The 27,732-nt window shown below is 48.9% G+C and overlaps 10 protein-coding genes across 10 annotated transcripts; 5 read left to right on the top strand and 5 right to left on the bottom strand.

Moving 5' to 3' along the window:
* Positions 1 to 292: 292 nt before the first annotated feature.
* On the top strand, positions 293 to 3,358 carry N7533_009848 (tetratricopeptide repeat protein; the record flags this gene model as incomplete). Its single annotated transcript, XM_057106498.1, has 1 exon — positions 293 to 3,358. One exon carries the CDS (start codon positions 293 to 295, stop codon positions 3,356 to 3,358), a length of 3,066 nt encoding a protein of 1,021 aa, XP_056957947.1.
* A 697-nt stretch (positions 3,359 to 4,055) lies between these two features.
* Positions 4,056 to 6,071, top strand: N7533_009847 (DUF3176 domain-containing protein; the record flags this gene model as incomplete). The annotated part of the gene is made up of 1 exon (XM_057106497.1): positions 4,056 to 6,071. One exon carries the CDS (start codon positions 4,056 to 4,058, stop codon positions 6,069 to 6,071), a length of 2,016 nt encoding a protein of 671 aa, XP_056957946.1.
* A 1,071-nt stretch (positions 6,072 to 7,142) lies between these two features.
* kin1 (putative serine/threonine protein kinase Kin1) lies at positions 7,143 to 10,453 on the bottom strand (the record flags this gene model as incomplete). Its single annotated transcript, XM_057106496.1, has 3 exons — positions 7,143 to 9,085; positions 9,141 to 9,768; positions 9,866 to 10,453. 3 exons carry the CDS (start codon positions 10,451 to 10,453, stop codon positions 7,143 to 7,145), a joined length of 3,159 nt encoding a protein of 1,052 aa, XP_056957945.1.
* Positions 10,454 to 11,480: 1,027 nt separating this feature from the next.
* On the bottom strand, positions 11,481 to 12,998 carry N7533_009845 (uncharacterized protein; the record flags this gene model as incomplete). The annotated part of the gene is made up of 1 exon (XM_057106495.1): positions 11,481 to 12,998. The coding sequence occupies one exon, from the start codon at positions 12,996 to 12,998 to the stop codon at positions 11,481 to 11,483; it is 1,518 nt and encodes a 505-aa protein (XP_056957944.1).
* Positions 12,999 to 14,859: 1,861 nt separating this feature from the next.
* On the bottom strand, positions 14,860 to 17,283 carry N7533_009844 (phosphoketolase family protein; the record flags this gene model as incomplete). Its single annotated transcript, XM_057106494.1, has 1 exon — positions 14,860 to 17,283. One exon carries the CDS (start codon positions 17,281 to 17,283, stop codon positions 14,860 to 14,862), a length of 2,424 nt encoding a protein of 807 aa, XP_056957943.1.
* A 908-nt stretch (positions 17,284 to 18,191) lies between these two features.
* Positions 18,192 to 19,834, bottom strand: N7533_009843 (tyrosine--tRNA ligase TYS1; the record flags this gene model as incomplete). The annotated part of the gene is made up of 8 exons (XM_057106493.1): positions 18,192 to 18,425; positions 18,483 to 18,715; positions 18,871 to 18,960; positions 19,023 to 19,050; positions 19,103 to 19,487; positions 19,555 to 19,567; positions 19,630 to 19,640; positions 19,704 to 19,834. 8 exons carry the CDS (start codon positions 19,832 to 19,834, stop codon positions 18,192 to 18,194), a joined length of 1,125 nt encoding a protein of 374 aa, XP_056957942.1.
* Positions 19,835 to 20,093: 259 nt separating this feature from the next.
* N7533_009842 (membrane magnesium transporter family protein) lies at positions 20,094 to 20,631 on the top strand (the record flags this gene model as incomplete). The annotated part of the gene is made up of 3 exons (XM_057106492.1): positions 20,094 to 20,149; positions 20,214 to 20,451; positions 20,572 to 20,631. The coding sequence occupies 3 exons, from the start codon at positions 20,094 to 20,096 to the stop codon at positions 20,629 to 20,631; spliced, it is 354 nt and encodes a 117-aa protein (XP_056957941.1).
* A 315-nt stretch (positions 20,632 to 20,946) lies between these two features.
* On the top strand, positions 20,947 to 22,225 carry N7533_009841 (uncharacterized protein; the record flags this gene model as incomplete). The annotated part of the gene is given in 3 exon segments (XM_057106491.1): positions 20,947 to 21,625; positions 21,636 to 21,836; positions 21,888 to 22,225. The coding sequence occupies 3 exon segments, from the start codon at positions 20,947 to 20,949 to the stop codon at positions 22,223 to 22,225; spliced, it is 1,218 nt and encodes a 405-aa protein (XP_056957940.1).
* A 795-nt stretch (positions 22,226 to 23,020) lies between these two features.
* Positions 23,021 to 24,888, top strand: N7533_009840 (cytochrome P450; the record flags this gene model as incomplete). The annotated part of the gene is made up of 6 exons (XM_057106490.1): positions 23,021 to 23,249; positions 23,315 to 23,400; positions 23,455 to 24,216; positions 24,326 to 24,427; positions 24,518 to 24,646; positions 24,697 to 24,888. The coding sequence occupies 6 exons, from the start codon at positions 23,021 to 23,023 to the stop codon at positions 24,886 to 24,888; spliced, it is 1,500 nt and encodes a 499-aa protein (XP_056957939.1).
* A 424-nt stretch (positions 24,889 to 25,312) lies between these two features.
* Positions 25,313 to 26,503, bottom strand: N7533_009839 (lytic polysaccharide monooxygenase auxiliary activity family 9 protein; the record flags this gene model as incomplete). The annotated part of the gene is made up of 1 exon (XM_057106489.1): positions 25,313 to 26,503. One exon carries the CDS (start codon positions 26,501 to 26,503, stop codon positions 25,313 to 25,315), a length of 1,191 nt encoding a protein of 396 aa, XP_056957938.1.
* Between the last annotated feature and the right edge of the window lie 1,229 nt (positions 26,504 to 27,732).

The raw sequence follows: 27,732 nt of genomic DNA, 5'->3' as shown, positions 1-27,732 counted from the left end.
ATGCTTTTGTGCATAGAGATGTGAAGCCAAAGGCAAGTCTTTCTACAGATACTCCACTCTTGAAGATCAGTGATGTCAAACTAACAGGATGCTAGAATATATTTGTTATTAAAATTGGCCCTGAATGGCGTGTCAAGCTTGGGGACTTCGGTATAAGCAAGCGCATGAGCGAGGACTCTAGCTTATGTAGTTTTGTTGGGACAAGGATATTTATGGCACCTGAGATGCAGGGTTTCTTACCCCCGGAGAAGAAGAGGAGAGTATAGCTTGGAGCTTCACGGAAAGCATTGATATGTGGTCTCTCGGTGTGACCACCTACTTCCTGCTGTTTCACGATTACCCTTTCTCGCTAGAGCAGTTACCAAGGCTCAAGCGATACGTTGCAGGAAGCGATTTTCCCTTCCCAGAGAACTTGATATCTCAGTCTTTGAGCCTAGGATGTCGTCGGTTTCTCGAAGCAGCGATGGGTCGGAATCCGAGGAATAGAATGTCTTCTAAAGAAGCTCTGGAGAGTGAATGGCTGAGTCAATTTGAAATCTACGCGGACCACGTTGAGGATATGCTTGTCTTCGATAGCGAGAGCCATGAGAGCTCACAGCACACATCCTCCATACCCGATCAGGACCAGGAGAGTCATTCAGCCCTTTCAAGTTCCCAGCGTGAGCCCGAAACAAACAAATCACTCGCTGAATCGGCTGTTCTCGCAAGCCTGACTCGGGATGTTACTCATAATACGTCTACAGCAACCGATCTAGAGAAAACTCTAGTTCCTCCTCACCATGAAGCTGACGACCCTAACCCTCCCCATGAGATGAGTTGGGATGGCACTCACTACACATCTCTAATACCCGATCAGGATGAAAATTCGGTTTCTTTCGAAGTCGAATGCAAAGCCATCAAACCCGCTGAGGCTAGTCCGACTCATGATGAGACCCCATACGAAATTCCTAGATCAAACCGTGAACATAGTCCAGTTGACTTCCAACTTCAAGCTGTATATGAAGCTATCAACAATGTGATGCCGATGAAGACAAATCTGGATTTGCTTCAAACCCCAGACACCTCGGCACATCCACAAAATGATATCACAATAAGATCGAAGATACCCCATATCCATCCGTCTGTTCCCGAAGAAAGTGATTACGGGGAAGATCTCAGTGATGGGAGTGTCGACGAAGTCCAACCGGAAGCGCGAGACACAGCACAACCAGCCGACCTCTCCACTTTAAAGGCTAAAAGCCCAGAAGTGATGTTAATTTCATCATCACCGTCGCCCCCAAAAAGAGATCGCACCCCGGAAGAAAGGGCCCTCCTAAATGGGACAAGAAATTCAATTTCCTCCAGGACCCGATGGAAATATGATTTGAAATCTAAGTCGTGGACAGCTTCCGATGAAATCGTTGCTTCTGTAGACGAGAGTCATGTTGAGACCAGTATCACCAAACCTAAGCATCAACATGCGCTGTCGGAGAAAGAAACAAGGCGTCCCCATTCCGTTGAGTCCCTGGAAACGGCTACGCGAAGGAGAGAGGAGAAGAGAGAGCAAAGCCATCTGAATACGGAAGAAGTCACACCCACGCCTCAACACTCTCATCAGGAGACTCTAAAATCATCAGATAGCCATCGCAAATCCAACAATGCAGAGCAAGATTCCACCTCTCCTGCAGCACCCCCCTCTCACTCTGCCGTCACAGAGAGCGAAGCCAAAGAACTGCAATCGAATATCGCAAATTTGTCTCATCTATTTAGCAAGGGAGAGCAGTTGGATGGTGAGAATCTACACGGCAAAGAACAATACGAAGAAGCCGAGGAATTGATTGAAGAGCTTTTCAAAATCCAAAGAGATGGCCTAGGAATGAAGAACGAAGCAACGCTGAAAACAGCCTATCTCCTCGGGCAGGTCTGTTCTCGATTGAACAAATATGAAAAGGCATACTCATACTTTCAATACGCGACCGAAGGGCAACATGAAACCCTTGGACCATATCATCCCGATACCCTCCTCTCATTGAACGGAGTTGGCTGTGTAGAGATCGACCGGGGCAATCTGAGAGCGGCCGAAGCAATTCTCAGAAAAACGATCAACGCCCAACAGGCTATTCTTGGACCAAGACACGATGACACCATTCATACAGGCTATATGCTTGCCCTTATACTTTTCAAAGAAGAGAAGTGGGCGGAGTCACGCTTTCACTTTCAGCCCCTGATTAGTCAAAGACGCGGCACTGCTGGAGAAGCAACAAAAGCCATGAGGCAAAGCTTGGCTAGAAGCGGCTTTGCCTCGTTTGAACTCAAAGAGTACAACATGGCAGTTGAATTTTTGACAGAGGCACTGCACTCACCGAAAGCCTCGCACAAAGGTATCATCAAAGTGGCATTTGTATTAGGCGAATCTCTCTACCATCTGGGACGATACGCGGAGGCGAGAGCTAGCTTCGAGGAAGCCATTCAATCGGCTAAATATGTGGGAGTTACAACACGCGAAGATTTAGCCCCTTTTCATATGCTTGCGCATTGTCTAATAGTGATGGAGGAGTACGAGAGCGCGAGAGCTGCCTACGTCACTCTATCTGAGCAACAGAAAATAATTCTTGGTCCGGCACACGAGGAAACATTGGATTCTATGTATGTCGTGGGGTTGGCATCCACCAAGATGGGAGAGCATGAAACCGCCGAAGCGGTGTTCCAGGAGGTTCAAAGGATTGGATTTTCGGCTTCTGGTGCGAAGAGTGCTGTAGCTCTGCGCGCCACTCATCATCTCGGCATAGTGCAGAAGGGAAGGAAGCAGTACAAGCTGGCTGAGAAGAGTTTCGAGCTAGCGAGGGACGGACGGGCTGCATTATTTGGCCCCACCAACGAAGATGCCCTTAATAGTCGCTTTTGTCTTTGTCGTATGCAGATCGAGATGCGGCACTACGAGGCTGCGGAAGATAATTGCCGTGAGGCTTTGAACTATGAGACCGAGGCCCATGGACATCCTCAAGATCGCACCTTGGAGAACCTCAAACAGCTTGCAGAGGCATATTTCGCGGAAACGCTCCTTGAGAAGGCGGCTTCGCTGGGTGAACTTTTGGTGCAGAAAAGGAAGGAGAAGAACGGAGGGACGGATACAACCACTATAAAAGCAGAGCAGTTGCTTGCAGATATTCATCTTTCTATGAAAACAAAGATAGCAGATTTGGAATTGGAACAGGAGAAGGCGAAGCAGAGGGCACAGCAAAGGGAGAATCTACGACAGTTTGAAATGGAGAAGTCAAGGGAGCTGCAGATGGAACTGGCTACAAAGGAGCAGAAAAACAGAGGTCCAGCATGGCCAAAGTCTCTGAGGGCGAAGATAAGGGCCATAATGGATGACTAGTGGCCAGAGGAGTAAGTCGAGGTGGTAGGAATTGATGTACAGAATTTTGTCTTTCACGAGAAATAATACACGTCCCTCGAGAATCTTCTATACTGTCAAGTATTGTTTATACGAGATGTATCAAAGTCCACGGGTCAACAAGAGACATAATCGAGAATCCCCCCATCCATGGATGGTTTCAAAAGCGAGGTGGTTCCACCAACAAACGCCCACTTCCAACAAGGCTCTAACCGAGAAATTAACCCAATTTAACAAACACACCAAGATTACCCCCAAAATTCAAACTAAAATCCTCCATCGCGATTATCAGAAGCTCGCCCACTGACTAACCCCAAAATCGTAAGCCCTGCGGATACAAGGCTGCAACTTTCGTGAACCCTTCCCTCCCAACGGCAGTGCAGCAGCGGCCCCCACAATAATGGCGGAGCATCTATTGATAAACACTCTACGATTGGCACATTTCCAAGCGGATCCCGAGGCGCATTCAAATTCGATCCAGTGTCAGACAAGTCCACTTGTTCGGGAATTGAGTTGTGCAGCCCGAAAGTCCTACCGGCCGTACTCGTACTAGAGCTACCGACACCAAAGAAGCACAGTCTGTGATCTTACTCAATACTTGGATCCTGACACCCCTGCAGGAAATAACTACTCATATGAAAAGGGAAAAAAAAGGCAAAAGCCAAGAGCACATACTAGTATGGATTCGCAATATTCATACTCAGCAATAAACGATCAGCGCAATGCGCAAAATGTGCCACCACGCGACAATGACAGCCCAAGTCCTGAACCAGGATACGCACCTCGAAACAACATCGCATCACCGATAGAAGTATCGCCTCTCTCGACTCGGAATCGCGGCCATTTCCATGAGATGTTTTCAGAGCCGCGCACATCAGACGATAATCCAGACCTACAACAGCTCCCCACCCTCCCCATATCAAGCGAGCCGATTTCCGAGCACAAAAAGCGACATTCAGGACGAAAGTTTGACAGGGTTGGATCATGGACCTGGGAAGTCGGGGGATGTGTGCTGAGCATCGCGAGCATCGCGCTTCTTGTCGTGTTTCTTGCACATGTCGATGGCGAAAAGTACGCGAGCTGGGAACGTTCGATCTCGCCGAATACAGTCGTTTCTGTGATATCTACCGTCGCGAAAGCTTCAATGCTTGTGTCTGTTTCGTCTTGTCTGAGTCAACTCAAATGGATTACGTTTCACAATCCGACTCCGTTTTACCACATGCAAGTGCTTGACCAGGCTAGTCGTGGTCCAGTAGGTGCGTTGGAGTCTCTCTGGACGGTGAAGCCGGGATTGGCAACTGTCGGAGCGGGCTTGATGATTCTCGCCGTTGCGTTTGACCCATTTGCGCAGCAGATATTGTCGTATCCTTCTCGACGTTTGGAAGACGAAAACGGAACTGCTACCGTCCAGTCTGCGCATCAATATTGGCCGTCTTGGGCTAGAAGTGTCGCGCCCCAAATCGATATTCTGAATATCACGACAGGAGGACTCGAGCCATCAATGCAAGCTGCGATTTTCAATGGGCTGTCCCAATCAAATGACAGCCCTCTGAACCCTATTTGTCCCTCTGGTGACTGTGAATACGACGATTTTGTGACATTGGGCGTCTGTTCTCAATGCAAGGACGTCACGAACGAGGCCAATCAATCCTGCACACCGAGTACAGACCAGCATAAACTCTACACTCAGGAATGGATGGCCCAGATCCCGCTAGATTGCAAGTATACGACCTCAAGCGGAGCTTCAATAACACCGGGGATTTGGGTTGACGATGCTAGGTGGGTATCACAAGACAATTATTCAGCCTTTGCCATTCCGAACCTGTGGTCTGCTGTCAGCCTAGCGAATGGATCTACTATTGAAGAGGGCGATCGAGCTCAAATTGTCTCATTCCTGAGTGCCAGATACGAAGGGGGACTAACGACGTGGACTTCTAAAAATAGCACGACGGCAGAGAATAAGCCTACTCTGACGGAGTGTTCGGTGTCAATGTGTGAAAGAAAATACAGTCAAAAGCGCCAATCGAATCATGACGATGGAATCCAAAAAATGGAGGTGGCTGAGACTCAGGATCTTTACCTGGGCGACAATATCGCATCGAACATTACTGGGGTGTGGTTATCAACGCTCGTCTCGCCCAATCATACCAAAACTCTCTCGCCAAACTCGAATTATACCATCGAAAATAGTACTTGGGCTGATCTATCCCGTACTCTAACCGGAATTTTTAATTCAACCCTCTATACGGCAGACGCACGAACCATCGAAAAATCAATCACAGGATTAACTCCCCTCCTCACACTATGGAGCAGCTCCAACTTGACCGACTCCGTGACCTCGATTACAAACAGCATGACAGATCACATCCGATCCAGCACATCTGCGAAACAACTCCCAGGAACAGCATTCCGCACAGAGACATACATTCATGTCCGCTGGCCCTGGATCGCACTACCTGCAACCCTGGTTCTCCTCGCAGTCGCGCTGCTGATGGTCGTTTCGGTGGAGAATCGCAAGTATAGCACCCTGCTTTGGAAATCATCCGTGCTCCCTTTACTCATGGGAAAAGTGCAGATCAATTCAGAGCATGAAATAGATACGCTGCAGACTGTCACGGATGTGCAGGAGGAATCGAAGAAGATTCGTATCGCTGTAGAGTGTGAGGCTCCTTGTCCTGATTTCATTGAACGGTGAAAATTGGGCGTTTGTTTGGCGTTCGACTTCGAGTCCAGCTTGTTGTACGCCTATACAAGTATCCTGATGTAGAAATGTTATAAAAACTTGAAAATTGGTTTAATATTCATCCACTTCACGTTCATCCGAGTCGCAACTCGATAGCTGGCTCGCTTGTACTTGGTTCTCTATCTAACGCCCGGCGGGAACTGTGCGAGCCCTGGAGTTTGAGATGACCCTTCAAACGGATTTACCCACAGGTATTCATATTATGTCGTACTTAATCTGGGAATAGATATAGAAATACGGAGTAGCCAGTCCTTGTACGGATGGATTTCATTGGTCCACTGCTGCGCACCACCTTCTATAAACTGCAGTTGTGATGGTCGATCACCCGCTCAACGGTCAGATCCATAGTATGGACCCAAGCAACCTAAAGAAAGCAACCTGCAGATTCTCCGTTCTGCTCTGTTCCACTCCACTCTACAAAAATCTACGGAACCGAATAAAATACCAAGGCTCTGATCCATAGAAACATCGCATTCAACATCATTCAAAAGATAGAGAAGGGGGATGAAAAAAACAACAGACAACAATCAATCCCACTCAAAGCTGTACAACGCCGATTTCCCGCACCGTGAGGAAGAGATCATGGGGAACGAACGCGTAGAAAGAAATACATGATGAGTCTTCACTTGGCTCTAATGTACATCATGAAGACTTTCGTGGTGGAAGAAGGCCCGGTTCCACCCTGAGAATGGCTTGGAATGGGCCACTAGTATATGCTGCAACGAGTGTGCGCGAGTGAGTAGACGGAAGGAAATGCAGAGCAGACCGGAACAATGGGGCTAAAAGATGAAAAGGGAGGGGGAGGAGGGGTTGGCAAGGACTGCTTTGACATGCAAGGTGTGAAGACAAATGATAATATGGTCATGCGGATGCGTCGTTGATAAATGTACCTGGTTTGCGATTTGACGGACAGGGTACCACCAGGATATGTGTGTCCACAAGCGGGATTATATGCTTTTTTCCCTTTGTTGATCGCAACTCCTTTTTTTCTCGTTGGGTCAGGCTAGGCGAGTAGATGTTGCATCACAGGCGCAAGGCATCTAGGATCTTCTTCGCCATTTCTCGATATTGCCACATACCACCGGAAACCTTCTTGAACTGAATACCGTGCAGCGAGAACAAAGGAACCTTGACGATAAGGATTTCAAATCGTAGAACAAGGTTCTCACCGGTGTCACTTTGGACTCGGGTGGTAGTTTCGCCAACAACACGGTCGCCAACTGCGGGTTGGGGCTGCTCTCGAGCAACGTATTCCTCGGATCCGTCCGAGTTTGTCGTGAAACTACGGTCCGGTTGGCCCTGGGTGCGACGTTGTAGTCTGGCGCCACTGCGGCTGTCATGTCGGCTGTCGTCCCGGGAATCGTCATGTCCAAGAAGACCACCGAAGCTAATGCGGCGACGGTGCGAGATCTGACCCTGTCGATCTGGACTGGGAGGATTAACATCAACAACCTTATCGAGGTCAATGCTAGGGGCATGGCGACAGCTGAAACCACCCTTAATCTCGACATACTCCACTGCTAGCTGCCTCAGAACGCGGATAATGTCCGCCCGGATAACAGGTAGGGGCTTGCTGCTGGTGGTCGACACACTGAAGAGACCTTTGAGGTAGACGGGCTTGGACAGATCCTCTCCCTCGTTGGCACTCTCCAGTGCCGTGCCTGCGCCAGAGATATCTGCATCGGTCTCCTCTGGCACATTTGCCTCTCTGGCAGCCTCTCGTCGAGCCCGACGAGCTTGGATGCTCTCTCGGCGTGCGTGACCAAGGGACATAGTCCGGGCAGTGTGTGTGCGAGTACTGGGTCTCAGGCCAGTTTGGTCAGGCTGACTATTCGGACCAATCTGATCAGACCCACTAGTCGAAGGAGGCTGAGCAACGTCCAGCGTATCAGCATCACTTCTCCGAGCGGCTCTGCGAGGTCGGTAGTCGGCAGAGTTGACGCTGGTAGATCGGCCCAGGAACTTTGACTGCGAAGATTGTTCACTCGAGCCTGGGGCGGCGAGGAAGTCTTGTTGAGGCTGGCTACCACCAGGTGTGAGGGGGGCCGCCGGATCAGCACGTCGAGTGCGTCTCACGCTAAATCCGCGATGCATAGGAGACGCGGAGTCGGCAGGAGGTTGAACATTCAGCGTAGGTGTGTTCGGAGTACTGATACGCTCGCGTTCGACATCGCGGCTGCGATCCTTGGTCCTACGAGTGCTGAAACGTCTCAAGATACCTGCAGCAGTGCTTTCCTTCTTAGCGGGAGTATCGGGGTGCATCGCACTTGGCACGGCGTGAGCTGAAGGTGAGTGCGTGTGTAGGCTCTTCATGCCCTCGGTGACTTCATCTTCGCCATGGGTTCTGGCCCGTGGGCGAGATCGACGGCCAATATCTTTCTCTCCAGGAAGTTGGTACTGGTTGGTGTGTGCAGCCTCGGGAGGTGCCACTGGAGGCAACTGCTCTTCACCGGCGGCCGGACGGATACCAGGGACACTCGGGCGGGTTTCGGCCCGCTCTCGGTCCAGCTTCTCCTTCACAAGGTGATAAACTGAGACCAGGGGACTGTAGGCGTTCAAAGGATCATTGCCCAGCTGCACCGCCTCAGCAGAAGGTGCCGACAGGGTATCACGGCTAGCAGCGGAGTTACGTCGTTTGTAAAAGTCGAAGACGCCGCGCTTCTTCTCTGCCTGATTGGCAATTGGCTGTTCACGGAAATTAAGTCGGACTGCATGTTGATACTCCTCCGACTCCAGCACCTTGATCAGTTGAGCTTCAATATAATCTGGAGGGCCGAAGTCAAAGCCAGTCATTTTCTCGATGACCTCTTGGTCCAATGGCAGCTGCAGTGGATCGCGGTGGGCGAGGTGGTTTTCTGGGGGTGCACTGAAGTTTTTGTTCATCCAAGGGTGGTTCATGATCTCGTTCAAGCTCGCGCGTTGCTTTGGATCAGTGACCAGCATGCGAGAGATGATGTGGCGGCATTCTGAGGAGAATTGTTAGTAGCGATCGAAAGGCATGAATTTTCGAAATAGACAAACCAGCAGTCAGTCCAGGTGGATATTCGACCACACCCTTCTTAATCTTGGCATGGAGCTGAGGCATGCTCTGGTCGTCAAACGGCACCTTGCCGCAGACCAGAACATAGAGAACAATTCCAAAACTCCACACATCAACTTCGGGTCCCGTGTATTGTCTCGCCTGGAGCAACTCAGGCGCAGCAAAGTAGAGACTGCCGCAGAATGTCTTGAGGAGGCTCCTCGGAGAGAACAGATTACTGAGGCCGAAATCGATGATCTTGATATCGCCGGTTTTGCTGATTAGGATGTTCTCGATCTTCAAGTCACGATGGACAATACTGTTGCGATGGCAGTAATCGAGGGCACTGGCGATTTGTCGAGCGAATTTGCGAGCCTGCTTCTCCTTCAACTTGCCGTGAGAGATGATGTAGTCGAGCATTTGGCCACCATTGACATACTCGAAGAGCATGTACCAATGATATGTTGTCCGTACCACATCCCGCATGCCACAAATGTACGGATGGCTCACCAGGCTAACAATGGCGGCTTCTCGAGCGGTTCGGATTTCTTTTGATCGGTCGGCTCGTTCGGTGTCGCGGCTATTGCGATGTTCTTCGGTCGAGAGTCGGGGGACGATCTTGACAGCAACCTGCGACCGGAATTAGTACACCGCGACCCATCACATTTCATCACACCGCGCATCGCTCAGTGATTTTAGATAATCATATTCAAAGGGCAATATTTACCTGCTCGCCAGTTTCCATATTCTTGGCCAACTTCACCTTGCCCATGCTCCCCGCACCGATGGTCTTCCCGAGCGCCCATTGGCCCGTTGGTGTGGTGATAGTCGTGCGACGCCTAGGCTGGGTAGAAGAAGGTTGGGAGCCTTGAGCGCCGGTCGCATTCTGGGAAGAATCCGCAGCGCGCTCAGGCGCAGTGGTGCCAGCGGTGTCCATGCTCTCTCGCTTGTGTCCTGATGATGAAGGGTTTCTAGAGTGTCGTCGGGTAGACTCGGTCCGGGTTGCGGTGGATGGGCGTTCCTGCGAACGCTCGGAGGAAGGCTCACGACGAGACGGCATCCTGGCAACGTTGGAAGCTTCGAAATCGCGACGGGCGATAGTGTCTAGAGCGGCATGATTGGAGGGGGGCCGACGGTCGTGGGAGGGGGTCTTGGAGTGTGAATAGTGAGAGTGTGGAGGGGGCTGGGAGGAGTTGGTGGATCGGACCGCCACGCTTCTAGTGCGATGGGGTAGATCGGACTGGACAGCTCTAGACGGCCGGGAAGAGGTCGAATGGCTGCGAACCACTGTGGATGAGTTGGCAGGGGCCGACATGACCGGTTTGCCGGGTCGAGTCGAGGTGAGATGAGGTGGGTGGATTCAGGTGAGTTGTTGGAGCGGTCAATGTCAACGTCACCGTCACCGTCACCAAGTGGTGGGGGAAGAGGAGGAAGAGGAGGAGAAAGAAGCCGTGAGGCCCCACGAGGAGCGATCAGGATAATCTCCTGAGAAGGGAGAAGGGAGGAGGGGGGAACGGTAAAGGAAGGATGAAAGGGCGGGGGATGGAGAAGCGCAAGATGATGTTGGCCTGCACTGCACTCGACTGGTCACGGGAGTTCCGTACTTGGAGTAGTCTACAGAGTGACTATACTAGTAGTGAACCTAGGCATAGTTATAGTGTAGTATATAGTATAGTAATTTGTATTATTTGATACTTCAAGGTATTCCAATAGTTTTACTTTAGTATACAAGTGCTAGTATTATTTATCCCTGGACACTTACTACTCTGATTGAGTTCCAAGGTTGTACCACTCCAGACTGCGAGTCGATGATATAATGGCGTCAGGCACGAACCGAGTATCCACCCAGACCCCTTTATACTACTAGTACTCCTAGTAGTGCCTATCAACTTGAAGTTCAAGTTGTCTAAATGAATAAGCATTACTTGAACTTATAATTTTACATTACAGTACTAATTTATAGCATAATTTTATCCATATACTAATTGGCGTACATTATAGTATATCACTCATAGTTATCAGTACCGTAAACTGGTACCAGAGGTCAATTGCCAGGAACTTGAATACTACTAGTTAGCTTTCAGAATGAATAAAATGAATAGTACTATCACTACTAGTACTAGTAGTTCTACTTTAATACACATTCACATTTTCAACCACACTATCTCCATCTGTCGTCCCCTTTATCCTCTTCGGCTTTCTCCTTCTCCTCCTCTCCCACCTATCTATCTCGACCAATAAATACTAGTAAACACGAATGCTACTAGTAAGTCCTATCACAACACCCTCTTCATGCATTTCTTCCCGCATCCTTCTTCAACACCCTAAATGACCCCAATAACTCACTCAGCACCCGCTCCCTTCACCCCAGAGTTCATATCCTCCTCAGACTCAACAACTCCCCTCGCATGCTCTACAAAGACCAAAAGACGCTGGCGCCGATGATATATATCACTTAGATCAGCTCGAAGCTTTTTCTCCGCATAATTGTGACCAGTGATCAAGATAAGCATGAAGAACGTCTCAATGATGCTGGGAGGAACATTCGAGATCAATTGACCTGTCAAGCTCCACTTCATCGCGCTAGAAGCCACAATACATCCCAAAGTGAGAATCAACCCAGCAACAACCATAAGCAGATGCGAACTGATGGTGTTGATATAGTGAGACACGCGCTGGCTGAGCGAGGGTGGTCGAAGTTCAACTCGAGGCACGGGTACCGATAATCCGGAATACAGATCCATATCCTGCTTCTCGAGACTAACAACTTGCTCAGTGACATACTCATTGACCTTGCTTTGGACATTCCGCAGTACAAAACTGTCGAATAGACCGACCAGTCCGGCATAAGTTCCAATCAGCAACCACCAGGTATTGTTGAACTGGAATACAGGTCCAACAGCCACCCAGGCAATGATAACAAGGACCAGGATGATGATTCCCACTAGCGTGCCAATGATATCCGCATAATAGTAAATCACCATTTGGAGATAACTTTCCTTTGGCGGCGCGATGGTGACCGTTAGATTAGGCAGTTCATCCTGACTGACACGACGAAGCTCTCTCTCCAACTTGGCGTCCAATTTAAAAATCGAAGCCAGGCAGATATTGGTTTGGTCGGCAAAGCACTCGCGCAGACAAGCAAGGAATGCGAAGACAAGAATCATGAGTGCTGACGTCGCGTCGTTGATGTACAATTGCCACCGACTAGACCACTCGCACTGAGGGCCAAACCCCAGCCAAATGAAGATGCCCACCCAGTACAGACCAACAGTAGAAACATGACCAAACGCCTTGGCTGACCAGCTAACCAAGCGAGGGAAAAGACCCGCGGCACGATCCAGACCATCAAGCGGGGGCAGGGGCTCGTCTTTGCAGAGTTCAGCTGCGCGGGCGATTCCCTTTGGTCCTAGCTTTCCCTTGACAGTCTCTAGCATACGACGGTGGCTGGTGCAACGGGATTGAATTTGGACCATGGCTTCCTGTTGCTCAGAGTATTCGCGGAGAAGTTGGCGCATGAGCAGCGAGTCGTAAATGTAACATAGAATGGCTTGCACGTCGGAGATAGCAGCCACCCAGACGTCCGAATTACCGAAGCGAATTCCCAGCAAGGCCCAGGTAAGTAGGCCTGCAACGATGAAGAGGAATACGGGGGCCGACCCAGCAAAGCGGACAGATGCATCCAGCCATCGGTCTAGGAGGCGCGGGCTGGACTTGGCCTTGTAGCCGGCATCATCGCTTTCATCAATAGTTGCTAGGACGTGGTCAGAGCCGGCCTTTTGCTGCACTTTGCTTGCACAATACTGTGTCTCTGCAGTGCCTTCGATCGCACACCGGAAGATTGGGCTGAGGAATTTCATCGTGGGCAGATATCAACGAGACAGTCAGGTTGGTTTGGTATCAGAGTTGCAGGGTCTTAGGGTGGTTCTAGTTCTTCAACAGAGCGGAAGCAGATTTTCTTTTGCCCAGCCAGTGTGTCTGGGATGAAGAGGCCGGTTGAGAGAGATGTGTTCATCGAGTGGTGATAATTAGCCATTCGGCTTTGAAAAAAAGAAATGAAGAGGATGGAGTTTGAAGAATTGATAACGTTTGAAATTGGAGGTGGTTCCTGAAAAGTCGATACCAGAAGTGAATGTGGAGACAGAAAGAACTTGAAAAGATTCAGTAAAGATTTGAGGGTACAATATTGAGTGGAAGAGAATTTATGGCCGGAGATGGGAAATTCGGGAAATTCGCGCATTCTGTATAGTTAGGGCAAGATAAGGTTAGCTCACCGTCTAAGCCATCAGCCTTGCAAATTTTCTTCCACCGGGGCTGTTTTTTCTTAGACTCGCTTCAAGCTGCCGCTGTCTGTATAACTAATCAAGGGTCTCGCCTAATCCTGACCTCCGGGGTTCTTCTACTCTGTTTAGTCCCTAGCAAAATTTGCGCATTAGAGTTTGCGGGACTTTTCCCAGCCTGACATGACACGAGACGTTGGGTCCGCATCTATGGGACGGCTGGAGCCAGGCAACCGCATAACTGGTTCAACAAAAATCGTCAGACCTGCTTCCGGTTTGCATTAATCAAGCTTTTTAAGCCGATCCACCATCCCATAGAGGTCAAGGCGCGGGTATGAGGAACGGCGTGGCCGGGGTCCAAGCAGTAGAGATTGAGGTATGAGTCAAAACCATTCTTAGATTGATTGATCTGGGTTCAAATTGGGCACCATTGAGTCAGAAGACGAAACCGTTCTTACACATAGGTGATCACTTCTGTCATGGAAATTTGCTAAGGCATAGATTCTCCAGGCGAAAGGCTGGCGCTAGGCAACGAGGTTACTTGCATCCTAACTACCCGACGAACTGCTTAAGCACAATATGCGCTTCTACCCAGAAGAAAGGTCAGCCCTAAAAGATAATTGTCATTTAATTTGCCAATCGACCCCCAAGCTACCAGACCAGGACAAGACATTGCTTTAGCATGCTACAGCACGGGGCACCCACCACGTCACTTTCAGCGACCAGTTCACCGACATCCTAGGATCCGTGTCAAATGATCGGTCCCCGATGAATCTAATTTGATAATTTGTACGAAGATTGAGATGATTGAGTTCGGCGTGACTCGATAGGGTTAGTAACAGTTAAACGTGGTTCGGAGGAAGAAAATGAGCTGGAACTAAGTCGTCATCTGTTTCAAATTGTCTACTTGTATAAAGTTTGAATACCTACCTAGTTAGCTTCTTGAAAAAATAGAATTTTTGAAGTGATGTGCCTTAGGCCCTACAGATCAGCCTCAGGCTATACTAGTTACCTATATCACTCTTCTTGTCTAGTAACTTGGGATCTATCACACATGATTATCACACACTTCCATCGCAATTCCATCCAGTCTCCATAGTAATATGCATCAAAACAGCAGATTGCGGTTATACCGAGCCACAGCTAGCTCAGTGCCATCAATGACGCAATTGGATTTCACGTGTTTATGTGGTTTTACGCAGATTTCAACTTGAAGAATTGGGGTCAGTTGAGGCATTGAATACCCCAGGCCTCACATATCGCCTTCTATTGCTCCATATCTCTACTCATCTCTCTCAAACACCACTATTTTCATCGTTGTGCGCTTCTTTCATGAAACAATAAAAATTTAGTCAAATTATCATGCTATTCGTATACTGCATTACAGCTCAACTGATTACATCCATATTCGCTCCCTCAATCCGAGCCCACATACTGGGACCTACTTCCTAGCAAAAGGCCAAACCCAATTCCGAATATGCTCGGGATCAATACCATTCTCAAAAGCCTGCGCCTTACCTGCCAACCTCGCATTAACAAGCTTCTCCCTCACACTCGAAGCCTTATTGACCAGTTCCGGAATAAGATCAATCGCATCAATCGCAAGACTATACCGATCCGTGCCATTGCGCATAGCCAATTCGAATGGGGTATCGATGTTGCCCTTCTCCCTGTAACCCCGCACATGCAGGTTCTGCTGTCCCGGTCGCTTATAGGTCAAGCGGTGGATGAGCCAGGGGTAAGAGTGGAAGTTGAAAATGATGGGCTTGTTATCCGTAAAGATAGCCTTCCATTGTCTATCGGGCATACCGTGCGGGTGGTGGATTCCGGAAATGAGTCTGAAGAGGTCGACGACGTTTACGAAGCGGACCTTTAGATCGGGGAGGTTTTCGCGCAGGAGCGCTGTTGCGGCCAGTGCTTCGTGAGTCGAGACGTCGCCGCAGGACGCGACTACGATGTCTGGTTCGGCACCTTGGTCGTTACTGGCCCAGTCCCAGATTCCGAGACCCTTTGTGCAGTGCGCAATTGCTTCATCCATGCTGAGGAATTGGATGTGATCTTGCTTGTCGGCTACGACAACGTTGACGTAGTTGACGCTGCGGAGGCAGTGGTCCATGACGGATAGAAGAGTGTTACCGTCGGGTGGGAGGTAGATCCGGACGACCTCTGGGCTCTTGTTGGCGACTACATCGAGGAAGCCGGGGTCTTGGTGGGTGAACCCGTTGTGGTCTTGTCTCCAGACTGTGGCCGTGATCAGGATGTTGAGAGAGGCAACCTTAGCCCTCCATTCGACTTCCAGGCACTTCTCGATCCACTTGCAGTGCTGGTTGACCATTGAGTCAATGACATGGACGAATGGCTCGTAGCTATTCAGCAATCCGTGACGTCCAGACAGGATGTACCCCTCAAGCCAACCTTCGCAAGTATGTTCACTGAGAATCTCCATGACCCGACCATCAGGCGCGAGATTTCCGCCGTCTTTGTCTTCGTCAAAATAATCGCCCATCCAAACCTTCTTGCCTTCCTTGTAGACCTCGGCAAGTTTATTAGACTCGGTCTCATCAGGCCCGAAAAGACGGAAGTTCTTATTCTTGCCCACAACGTCACGCAGGAACTTGGCCATGTTTGCCATGCCGCCCTTGATAGTCTTCCCAGGAACGATATCCCTGAGGGCATATTCTCGGAAGTCGTTCAGGATTAGCGGCTTGCGCAGAATACCACCATTGCCAACAGGGTTGGCACTCATTCTGGCATTGCCGGTAGGAGCAAGCTCTTTAAGCTCGGGAATCAATGAACCATTCTGGTCAAAGAGAGCCTCAGGCTGGTAGCCCTTCATCCAGTTCTCCAATACCTTAAGATGACCCGGGTTGGTCGCGACATCGGTGATGGGAATCTGATGTGCCCGCCAGAAGCCTTCCAGGAATTTGCCGTCGACGTCTCGCGGGGCAGTCCATCCCTTAGGAGTGCGGAGAACAATCATCGGCCAGCGAGGACGGAATGCCTTCTTCGACGAACGTGCTTGCTGTTGGTATTCCCGAATCTCCTGTACACACTTCTCGAGGGTCGCAGCCATGGCTTGATGCATGGTATCTAGATCACTTCCCTCAACAAAGTATGGTTTCCAGCCGTATCCAGCCATCAGGGCCGTCAATTCTTCGTGACTGATTCGAGCAAGGACTGTCGGGTTATTGATCTTGTAGCCATTGAGGTGGAGGACTGGTAGAACGGCGCCGTCGACGATTGGGTTCAAGAACTTGGTGCTATGCCAGCTCGTCGCGAGAGGACCGGTTTCGGATTCGCCATCACCGACCATGGTCAAGGTAATAAGATTTGGGTTGTCAAAAACCGTACCAAAGGCGTGGGAGATGGAGTAACCCAGCTCACCACCTTCGTGAAGACTGCCGGGGGTTTCGGGGGTAGCATGACTTCCAATTCCACCGGGGAAAGAGAACTGCTTGAAAAACTTCTTCATGCCATCCTCATCTTCGCTCTTGTCGGGATAGACCTCAGTGTAGACACCTTCAAGATATGAGTGGGAGATAATTCCGGGAGCACCGTGACCAGGACCGGAAACGAAGAGTACGTCAAGGTCGTACTTCTTGATCAGGCGGTTCATGTGTAACCAGGTGAAGGATTGACCCGCGTCGGAACCCCAATGACCCAAGAGTCGTGCCTTGAGATGCTCCACCTTGAGGGGCTCCTTGAGAAGAGGGTTTTCGCGGAGATAAAGCATGCCGAGACAGAGGTACAGACTGGCGCGGAAGTATGCGGTCATCTTGCGGACCTCCTCGGCATCCAGAGGTTTTCCTTGCACGGTTGAACGAGCCTCCCCATAGGCGGATATGCTCTTCGCCGGTGAAGCCATGTTGGAAGCCAATTCGATTAGTCTGGGTGGTGCAGATTGTGGGCTTTGAAATTGTCAGCAACAATGTATGATGTGGTGTGATATGGTGTGATGTGGTGTGGTGTGGTGCGGATGTTAATGAAGCGTGGAGTGAATTGGTAGTCGAGAAGGGATTGATTAAAGAGGGGAAGAGGATTTAAATGAAAAAATGAACAAAGTACGAAGGAAGAATCCGGTAAATTGAGGACATGGGCTGATGTATTGTCTGCGCGTGGTTGGATCGGGAACTCGCGGTTCAGTCAATGACGTGTGGGCAGTCAATGAGCGCACCACCTCCAACATGATTCATGATCGGCCCATTTTAATTGACACATGGCTAGATTTCCGGCTGATTACTAGACAACCAATTATCTTTGAACGGTAAGTACAGACCATCACTAGATAAACTAATTAAAATCCAAAGTCTTGGGGTAGCTTGGTAGTTATCCGAGAGCGGCACAAGTTACCTAGGTGCAAAGTTATGTACCTAGGTATTCCACCATCCCACGGAGTATCCTAGCAAATTACGCCAAGGTGGCCGGTACTAGTTACCAGTACCTTATCGGACAATGCCAGATCAGAGGTCACTTGGGCATATCCTTAAACTACACGAGGCACCCCGTGGGATTGTCGCTTGCTGTATCCACAAGTGGGTCTATCAAACTTTGTGTTTGTTGATCGACCCTCGGGTGTTGCCGTACATTAGTTAGTTACTGCTAATTGTGTGTATAAATAGATCTCCCCAAAGCTTCAGGTTCTAGGATTGAGTCTCTTGGTTATTTTGACACTTAATTCCAATGCTACTTCTAATAGATCCTAGATGTGCCAGTTCGCATCGCATGCTTATCAACATATAAGGATTTCGGCTAAACTTTCCAACAGCTCGTCGTTCAAGCCTTCGGGCGCTCGGGCAAGTCCTGCTCATTGGCAGCCTCTTCCGGCTTCTTCGCACCGGGGTGACGAGAACCTCTATCCTTGATCTTCTTCTGCTTCTTCTCAGGGGGAGGGTAGGCCCGTAGGTTGATCTCTTGCCATTCCTTGTCGGCTTCGAAGGCGGCCTGGATGGGGCCCATCAGCTCGGTCAGCGCGGCGGTGACACCTGCCTTAAGGATTTGTGGGGTCAACTGAGACAGCATTAGCAAGCTTTCGGAATTCTAGTGTAGAAGCTGAATATCACATACGATATCGTTTGCGTAGTCGGTCTTCAGGGATTCGATATCACTGTAAACCAGGTCCTCCTCATCCTTGCGTGGGCAGCGGAATTCCTTCTTGCCCTTAAGGCTGGAGACTGGGAGGAAAGTGAATTCAACCATGGAGATAAGACCGTTATCTTCCACAATTTTGGGAGCAGCCTCGGCCTTGCGAATCTTCTTGGAGACAACGTCAAGGTTGTCGAGGAGGTCAATTTTGCTCGCTGGAAAATGATTATTAGTACAGTCGTTACAAATGATCGCAATATCAAATTCGCTTGCCTTCTTCAGATGAACTCATCTTTCCTCCTTGGAGACCAGGTACCATGGGAGTAAGGGCGTGTCTATCAGACATTAGTATTATTTCCTATAAATCAACAGGCCAGGGAGAACACAGACGCGCGTTTTCGGTAGCCGATCTTAGGAAGCCAGTCAACAGCTGCCGCGAACAACTTCCTCTGGTCCAGGCCTTTTTATTCATGTCAGGTTAGGCTAGAGTTGGAGACATTTGATATTTGCAACATAACATACCTCCTAATTCGACGTCGCAGTTGAGGTACTTGTGATGTGATCAGCTTGCGCGTGCGAGAGAACTAACAACGGGTACTCACTTCTTCATCAAGGACTTGTAGGATCGAGTAAAGGAGTCCGGATAACGGAGCGTTGGAGCTTTGTTTAACGATTTCCGCGCCAGCCTTCTTTGCGTCGTGCTCGCTTGTGACCGAGGAGAGCTTGTAGACGTCCATGATATATTCGGGCGATTTCTGGTAGCTAGAGCCGAGTACGAACTCAAGCTTGTCGGTCTTGACCCCAACAGCCTGAAGCAGGGCAGTGATAACCTTCCGGTAGTATTCAGCTCGGGCGTTGACGAGTTCGATAGGGGCCTTCAGGTTATCCAGGAACGCGTGAATATCGGCGAGGAGGACGACCACCTGGCAGTCAGCAGCGAGGAGCTGGGCGATCTTAATTGCAGGAACAAGGTATCCAGTATGGGGACTAGCGAGGGTTAGAAGGAGAAGGAAGACGAAGGATATATGAGAGGGTATTTCGGGCTCAATCTTACCGACCGGTACAGGCTAGAGAACAGATCAAGCAGTGAGTTCGAGGGTTCTGTTTGCGATTAAGTAGTTAAACGTACCAGTGCCCCAGCTATAAAGTGTTGTTAGAAACCGTATCATCAAGAAGAAGGGGAGAGGGGGAGACAAGACATACTAAACGCGAGGGTTTTTACCCTCTGCAAGAATACCCTTGATGATCTCGGGGTTCATGATTTCGGCGAGGTTCTCATTGATCAGGTCAAAGCGCGACTGCGCATTGGCATCCAAGGTCGTTTTGTCAGCCATTTTTAGCGATTGAGTAGGATTGAGGAGAGGGAAGATGTTTCGTGCGACGGTGAATTGAGTCAATCTTAAGCCCCCCGCTATCGCTTTTTTCTGCCGGTTCTACTGAGGGGTTGGCCACACGGCGGTGTGCGGCGCGGTCAGCGGAACTCCCTCCGCCTTCCGTGGCAGTTCCGAGCTCACCTTCACAATTGGCAGTTAGCAGTTGGAGCTCCTATCAATTCCTCCATTCCACCTCCACCTCCCCCATATCCACATCACAATGAGCTTCCTCTCCAAGCTCGTGACCTTGTTCGGTCTAATCCTGCTCACACACGCGTACGTCAAATCACCATGAGGATATTTCGGAACACCCTGGCTAATTTGGCTACTCGTTTGACAGAGGCTACTCCGCCCACGAGCATACCATCCTCTTTAACAACACGCGCCTTGCCCTCCCCCACGATATCATCGTCGAGACCTTGGTTGCAGTCGTCATCGTCTCTATCGGACTGGTTCTGGGAGCAGAGAAGTTGAAGCCAATCAGCTGGCGTGATTGGGCTGGCCAGATTGAACGGGATGGCGGTGCCCGAAACCCCTACCTCGGCCTTGAAGAAAGATATGGCTTCTGGGATATCCGGGTACGAACAACCTTTTGTTTCCAGAATTGGACCTACCGCGAGCCAGTTCTCGCAGTGGCACTGTGGCTGTGCTCCGGTGTGTCCTGTATTTGTGTCGAACATGCGCTAACTATTTCACAGGCCAAGCGACAGGAGTTTGCGGATTGGATGCGAGGCCAGGACCTGCCAGCTAAGCAGTAATGGTTGAAATGGGTTAAACTACTTGCGATGGACTCTGTATATTATGCATTGTGACGAGTGTCTTAATTGATATGCTTGTTGAAGTGTCAGCTGATTCACCTTTGAGATGATCTTATCCGCCCTGGACTGAGTAATTAATGCACTCAACGACACTCAATTCTAGTTCGCATTATTTGCCGTAAAATTGAAGAATTCAATTATAGACCCCTCGCAATGTTTGTTGCAATGCAGGATCATGTGATATGCACTGGATCAACATTTCACCGGCATCGGATCCTCCATTTCTGAGGACCATATCAACGGTCCTCCTATCCCATGCTCGAAGACTTGGATGGTTTGTGCCCTTCACACCAAATAGGCAATGGATTAATGATCTCTTCTCAACACGGCTGGCCTTTCTTTACTCATGGGAAACACCATAACCTTGGACGATGCCCTGACCGACGACGACAACCTCTTGCATCGCTTGACTACCCTCAGAGACTGAAAGACTTTTGTTATGATCTCCTTACGCACAGATTCGACATTGAATCTCTGGTTTCGTTCCATCTTTGTGTGCTAGATCGCCAGGTTGCCGATGAGGCTGACTGGCTATTCGGAAGTTACAATGTTTGCATTCCGGGCTATATAGGTCGGCAATCACAATCAGAGGAACGTGTCCTTTTTCGCGTCCCGATGCCTTTCAAAATTGGCGAAGGCACCTTCCCTGGAATTACTAACGAAAAGCAGCGCTGTGAAGTCGCCACTTATATTTGGATGTGTGAGAACTGTCCAGATGTACCAATCCCTTCTCTCTACGGGTTCGCCTTTCCCAATGGAAAAGCTGTAGGTATTCCTACTATTGTTCAGGGCTACCTACGCGCTTTCGAAGTGCTACAACTAACTTTGCTCCTAGTTTACTATGGATATTTGCGTGGATTCATTCACAAGATGGGGCTGGCGCTTCAAACGAACTATACGGTCCTGGCTCGGTTACCCAAACCCCTGTCCGTATGTTGGTATAGGGAGCAACAATGTCATCAAGGACGGATACATGATCATTAGCTTCGTAAAAAAGGGGCGAATGCTCTCAGATACCTGGGCAGAATATCTTTTAACGGATAAGGCACGGAGACATACCCTCTTCAGTGATATCGCGAAGATCATGATTACATTGAGTCGAGTGAAATTTCCATGCATTGGATCTTTGAGCTTGGATGATGATGGTCTGATCAAATAAACGAATCTCCCCCTCACATTGCGACTGCAAACTTGAGAGAATGAAGGAATACCCACAATACCTAGTAGCTTGACATACCAATGCGTTGAGCCCTACATTCTGGATCTTTTAAATTGTCACGATAATCGAATACACCATCAGCCCAATGCTATCCATGATATCAACAATGGACAGGAGCAGCTGGCCGCTCTGATTATGATGAAGGCTTTCTTGCCCTACTTTACTTCTCGCCAATATCGTGACGGCCCATTCACGCTTTCACTCACAGACCTCCATCCAAGTAACATTTTTGTCGATAAACATTGGCACATTACGTCCTTTATTGACCTGGAATGGGCTTGCACTTTGCCAATTGAGCTCCAAACACCACCCTAATTGTTGACTGGTCGATCTATTGATGATATTGAGCACGGCCAGCATCTCGAAAAGGTTCAAGAAGCCATGAGTGAATTCATAAATGCATTTGAGGAACAGGAACACAAACTCCGGAGTGGCTCCACCCCCGCCCAAGCCGACATCATCAGGAAATGCTGGGACAAAGGAAGCTTCTGGTATTTCCAAGCGCTGCACAGTCCGAAGGGCCGTCTCCGTGTTTTCAACGAGCATATTCAGCGTATATTTTGTGAGGAACATTGCACTCAGCGAGTATTTGATCGAACAATTAGTCCATACTGGACAGCGAACACGGAGTATTTCATCCAATCGAAGATGCAGCTTAGTAGTGCCCATCCAAATGGGGCAAACAGCCCCTGCCGATCTCGGAACTCGTAAGTTCACTACATCGAAACAAATTTGTCGAATCAAGGCCGGTCCTTTAGCCCTATGGGTTCACTCTTCTAACCGCATATAGTAAGACCTGATTCGCGGCTGATAATACGAAGTCTATGATATGTCCATCTTGGAGCCATTAAACAGTGGCCCCCACATGGAACCGGTCCGTTCGACGCTAATTCACTTGCCTGAGCTTAGCTCGGTGCAAGACGGCAGGAGAAGATGCACAAAACTTGTGCGAAAGGCTTATGTCAAAGCTATTAAATGGCAGGTGAGAAAGAGAATTTGTTACGTTTTCACAAAGGCCATCTCGATTCAACCCGCTCCACCTCTCCTTAAGGAACCAACCAATTTATCCCTTTGCTGTGCGTGCGTACTCCATACTATTCTGCGATCATCATGGGCCTCGTCGCTGTGATCGCAGAGGCGGCCATGTTGGATTTGCGCGGCTTTGGAGCCATAATCCTTCTTTGTTTCGTTGTTGTGCGTATAATTGTGCGTAGATATTGGACGCCGATCGCAGATATTCCCGGCCCCATTTTAGCTTCGTTCTCGGCATCGTGGCAGGTTTACCATCTTTGGAAGGGCCACATTGAGGAAGAACTCATTTCTCTCCATAAGAAGCACGGTATGTTAAGTCCAATCTGCATTATCTAGGGTCAGTGGGGGCTTCCTCTCTAATTCAAGTGTCAGGGTATTTTATTCGGATTGGAGAAAATGAAGTCAGCGTCTCTCACCCCGACGCTGTCAAGCAGCTTCTCCACGCAAATATTACCAAGGTATGTTCCTAGATCGGGAACATCACAAATAGCTACTAAAATTTCTCTTTGAAGGGCTCATGGTATTCAATATTCAGCTTACCGGACTATAACTACGTCAACCAGATGTCTGAGCTGAACCCTCGCCGCCACATCGAAAAATATCGCAACATCGCTGCTGGCTTTGCCCTATCTAACATCATAATGTTCGAGTCGCACGTCGATGCGGTCTTGCAAAAGCTCGAAGAACACCTGGATGGGTTTTGCAATTCCGGCGAAGCAGTGGAATTCGACAAATGGTTTAGTTTCTTCGCTTTTGACGTTTTGGGCGAAGTGACCTTTTCCAAGTCCTTTGGTTTCGTCGAGACTGGCACAGATGTCAGAAATGCCGTCGCAAATACCAAGGCTTTGGCCTTATACATTGCGGCCATGGGCCATTATGTCTGGTTCCACAACTTGACATTAGGCAACCCACTGCTTAGCAGAATCGGGATTCAACCCTCATCTCACATTTTTGATACTTGTCTTGCAGCCATTGATGCAAGGAAGAAAAATACCGAAACAAGGAATGACATGATGCAGCGCTGGTTGGATGTTCGTGCTAAGTATCCGGATCGCATGGCAGAAAATGAACTCCTCGCTGCGGCTGTTGGTAACATTGGTGCTGGTGCTGATACTGTCGGGGCCACTGCCCAGGCGCTGATCTATTATCTTCTACGTCACTCGGAGTATCTTCAGCGGGTAAGAGAGGAAATAGATACGGCACAGGAACGAGGGGAACTTTCTCCCATGGTTCAGTACAATGAAGCCCAGAAGTTGCCGTTTCTTCAAGCTTGCGTAAGTTCCCTCCAAGCTGCTGTTTCAAAAATATCAGCAGTAAGATCTAGAAAAAACAAAAGCAATTGAAAATGATGTCGGAAAGTAAATTGGCTAACATTTTAAATAGCTCAAAGAGACATATAGGTACCATTCGGCGGTTGTTGGTGGTCTTCCTCGAGTTGTACCAGCGGGCGGGATGACCATCGGTGGTAGATATTTCCCAGAAGGAGTACGCGATACCCATACTACAACCCACCCGTTTGTCTTGAATATATCGGCACCAAAATATCCTGAAAGAGAGGACTAACACAAATTCTAGATCGTTCTCAGCATTAATACCTGGGTCTTCCATCGAAATCCCGAAATATTCGGTGAAGATTGCGATAGCTTCAAACCTGATCGCTGGTTGCAGAAAGACACCACAAGGCTCGACTCATTCTTGATCCACGTGAGTATCGTATGTTATTGCTCTGATACAAGCACTGACAATACTTTCAGTGGGGGGCAGGATACAACCAATGCCCTGGACGAAACCTTGCGCAATTCGAACTCTTAAAACTTCTGACAACATTGATTCGGGACTACGATATTGAGCTAATTGACCCTACTAAAGAATGGGTGTTCAAGAGCCAGTTCCTAGCTGTTCCATCTGGGTGGCCTTGCAAGATTCGCCGACGAATGGGCAAATAGCTAATCGAAAAGATACATGGATTAAATTGACGTTTTTGTGGGAATTATTAGGTTTCCAAATCAGATTATTACGACGGAAGTTCCACGAGGAAAGTTTGATGGGCGAGATGTCTTTCAAGAATGACTACTTTGGTAAGCATTGTTTCATGCCGCCAGGATTTATTCTTCCATTCCAACATATAAGTCTCTTACGTAAATAAGTTGTAACTATGGTAAAGTCTAAATTTCCAGTGACTGCGAAATATCGCAAATGGCCTCCGAGATGCCAAAATAGTCAGGCCGGAAGTGGTTCAATTGAAAAGGACTGCCTAAGACTAGACTGTCAAGAATGTAAAATGGTGTTATACAAGAGATTCGCGAGTAGAATCCGAACGGAGACTCAAGTGATAGAGCTGAGTCTCAGGCGATATTAGCACTTGACATCTCAGGCTTGATCAGTGGCCGTCGCGAAAATGGTGGTTGTGGTGGTTGTGGTTGTGGTCAAAGTGCCCGCAACACAGGTGGGCTCGATAGTAGAAGCAGGCACAGTAACAGTGGTGTGAACTGTCACGGTCTTGGTAAGTGCACAAGTGCTCTCGGTAGCAGCAGAAATAGCTGGAGTAGGTGTAGAAACCGAGTCGTCGCCAGATGCAGCCTCGGCTGAATCTAGATTCGAAGCTGGACTGGTAACGGCAGTGTTTCCAGACGCCACGGTCGCCTGCGAAGATGTAGAAGTAGGTGAGGCAGTGCTTGCTTCACGGACAAAAGGCGTACTAGAGGCAGCTGAAACAGGATCGACTGTCTTTGAACTGGAGGCAGCACGGCTTGACTGCACAATAGAGGAAGACGAGGCGTAGTGTGTCACAGCTGGCGCTGACCAGGCAGTAGTTGGAGCAACACTTATTCCCGACGCAGTGACGTTTGCCAATGCTGCATCGGGATAGGGAAGCGGGCCAGGCATGGTGTAGTTGACGATATAATCACGATACATGTAGAACAGAATACCAGGCTCATACCCATCGTAGACTCCAGGGATTTTGACCAATGGATACGGCGTGGCTGTGCTGTCACTTTCGACCTCAATTTGAGCGCAGTTGAAGAAAATTTCGGCACCTCCCCACTCTCCAGCGCCATGAACACCAATATGTTCGATTCTCACAAGGTATTGACCGGCCGGGATTTCGTTGGGTAGTTGGAAGGTAAAGTTTCCGACACCTGTCACCCCCCAAGTGACTCCATCACTAGAGAAGCTTTCCGGACCAAGCTCGTAGATCTTGAACCAATCTCCAGATCCGTCGTACTCGCGCACGTCTCCAGGGGCCTTGGACATGTAAACTTGGAGAGGGCCTGGGTGTTGAATGAGGGCGTTGAAGTCGGTACCAAAGCCGATCGTTTCACCAGCCTTGACTTTGTACACACCAGTCTTGCTTGCATAGTCCATAGAACCAGTGTTGCAGCGGAAATCGTCTTTCGAGTAACCACCCTTGAAAGGCATATAGCCTTGGGTATCCTCGCGGACGTACTCGTAATATCCCGTGAAGTTGCCATCGGCGATAAAATGAGGGAAGTAATAGTGAGCGGAGACATGGGGAATGGCCGCCAGGGCTGCCCCAACAAGAAGTGCAAAATTCTTCATAGTGAGCGAGAATTTAAAAAGAGCGTAGTGTAAGAGTCGCAAAACAAACGAAATGTATAATCACCACCAGGGCAGAAAAAAACTTTAACGAACAGGATGAGTTGAAGCAGATAAAAGAAGATGTAGTTGCGGATATTGGAATCTTATATAGCTTTCACTAATAATCTCATATAAGCAATCGGAAGGCCGCCCGATGACGGATGGATCAAAAGTCTTCGGCAAATATGGTTTGTCGAATATTTTACTCGGGATTCCCATGGCTGTTGCTTGGCGGTTTCAAATTGGTGAAGCTGCCCAGGTGGATTTCAAGTAACCGCCCACTGGCTGGCATAGTATGGAATATTGTTGCGTATTGTTGCGTCTTATGCAAACCTTGGTAGCACAATCTACTGCGAAAGGGGTTAAATTTATATGGACCCGCTTTTGACTTGGATGGACCCTCTCTAGCCCACTAACTTTCAGGTTTCAACCAAAGATGTCAAATTCCATATAACCCTTTAGCACGAATCAGGAGTCTCCGCAAATTTAGCGGAATCCGAGTAATGAATACTTCAACGATTGCCATGTGGAAGTCTCAACTAGGAGATAGTACTACTAAATCCTCGACCAATCATCAAAGACATAGAATTAGACATAAACGGGTTTTCAGCCGCCCAGGCCATGTCGGGCTGAGAATAGACGTCGCGATAACCCCGCAAATCGGCCCAATTCTCTCCGAACCGTTTCACCATATTGCAAGCGAGCCGCGTCGGCCCCGCCGGAGGTTCACAATGCAGGATCAGCCTTGTTGGAGACAATTTAGCCGACAAGGAAAGTCATCGATCTATAAGGTATACCTCTACCGGATCTACGTGTACCAAGCTTCATCGGAAAATTTCCCTCGGGGGAGTAACGAGTCTTCTCTTGTGCCTGAATTTGTCCCGTTTACCAAAAGTCAAAAGATCATCGCGATCATATGATTGAAATAAAAATCAGCCAAGTCTGTTATTTCAACCTGGATTCTTCGCATTTAGCCGTCCTAGATGTTTCGTATAGGCTTTTCCACTGAAGTCGTCGATCTTTCCCTCAGATGGATCTGTGCCAATTCTTTTTGCCAAAGTAGAAGACGGGTTGAAGACAAAAACTAGTTTCAGGTCTTCTATTTAAATCCCTTACTTCTCTGCTGAAAGAATGAAGGAATAAAGACATCATCCAGTTACATCTTTATTCTGATTTTAGTCGGTCATCGA

Source organism: Penicillium manginii (genome assembly GCF_028828005.1).
Source record: "Penicillium manginii strain IBT 31320 chromosome Unknown utg000006l:1.0-4164085.0:1.0-4166146.0, whole genome shotgun sequence".
In the NCBI taxonomy this organism is placed as follows: Eukaryota; Fungi; Ascomycota; class Eurotiomycetes; order Eurotiales; family Aspergillaceae; genus Penicillium; species Penicillium manginii.
The sequence above is the reverse complement of the archived record's forward strand: the minus strand, read 5'-3'. Positions and strand labels throughout refer to the sequence as shown.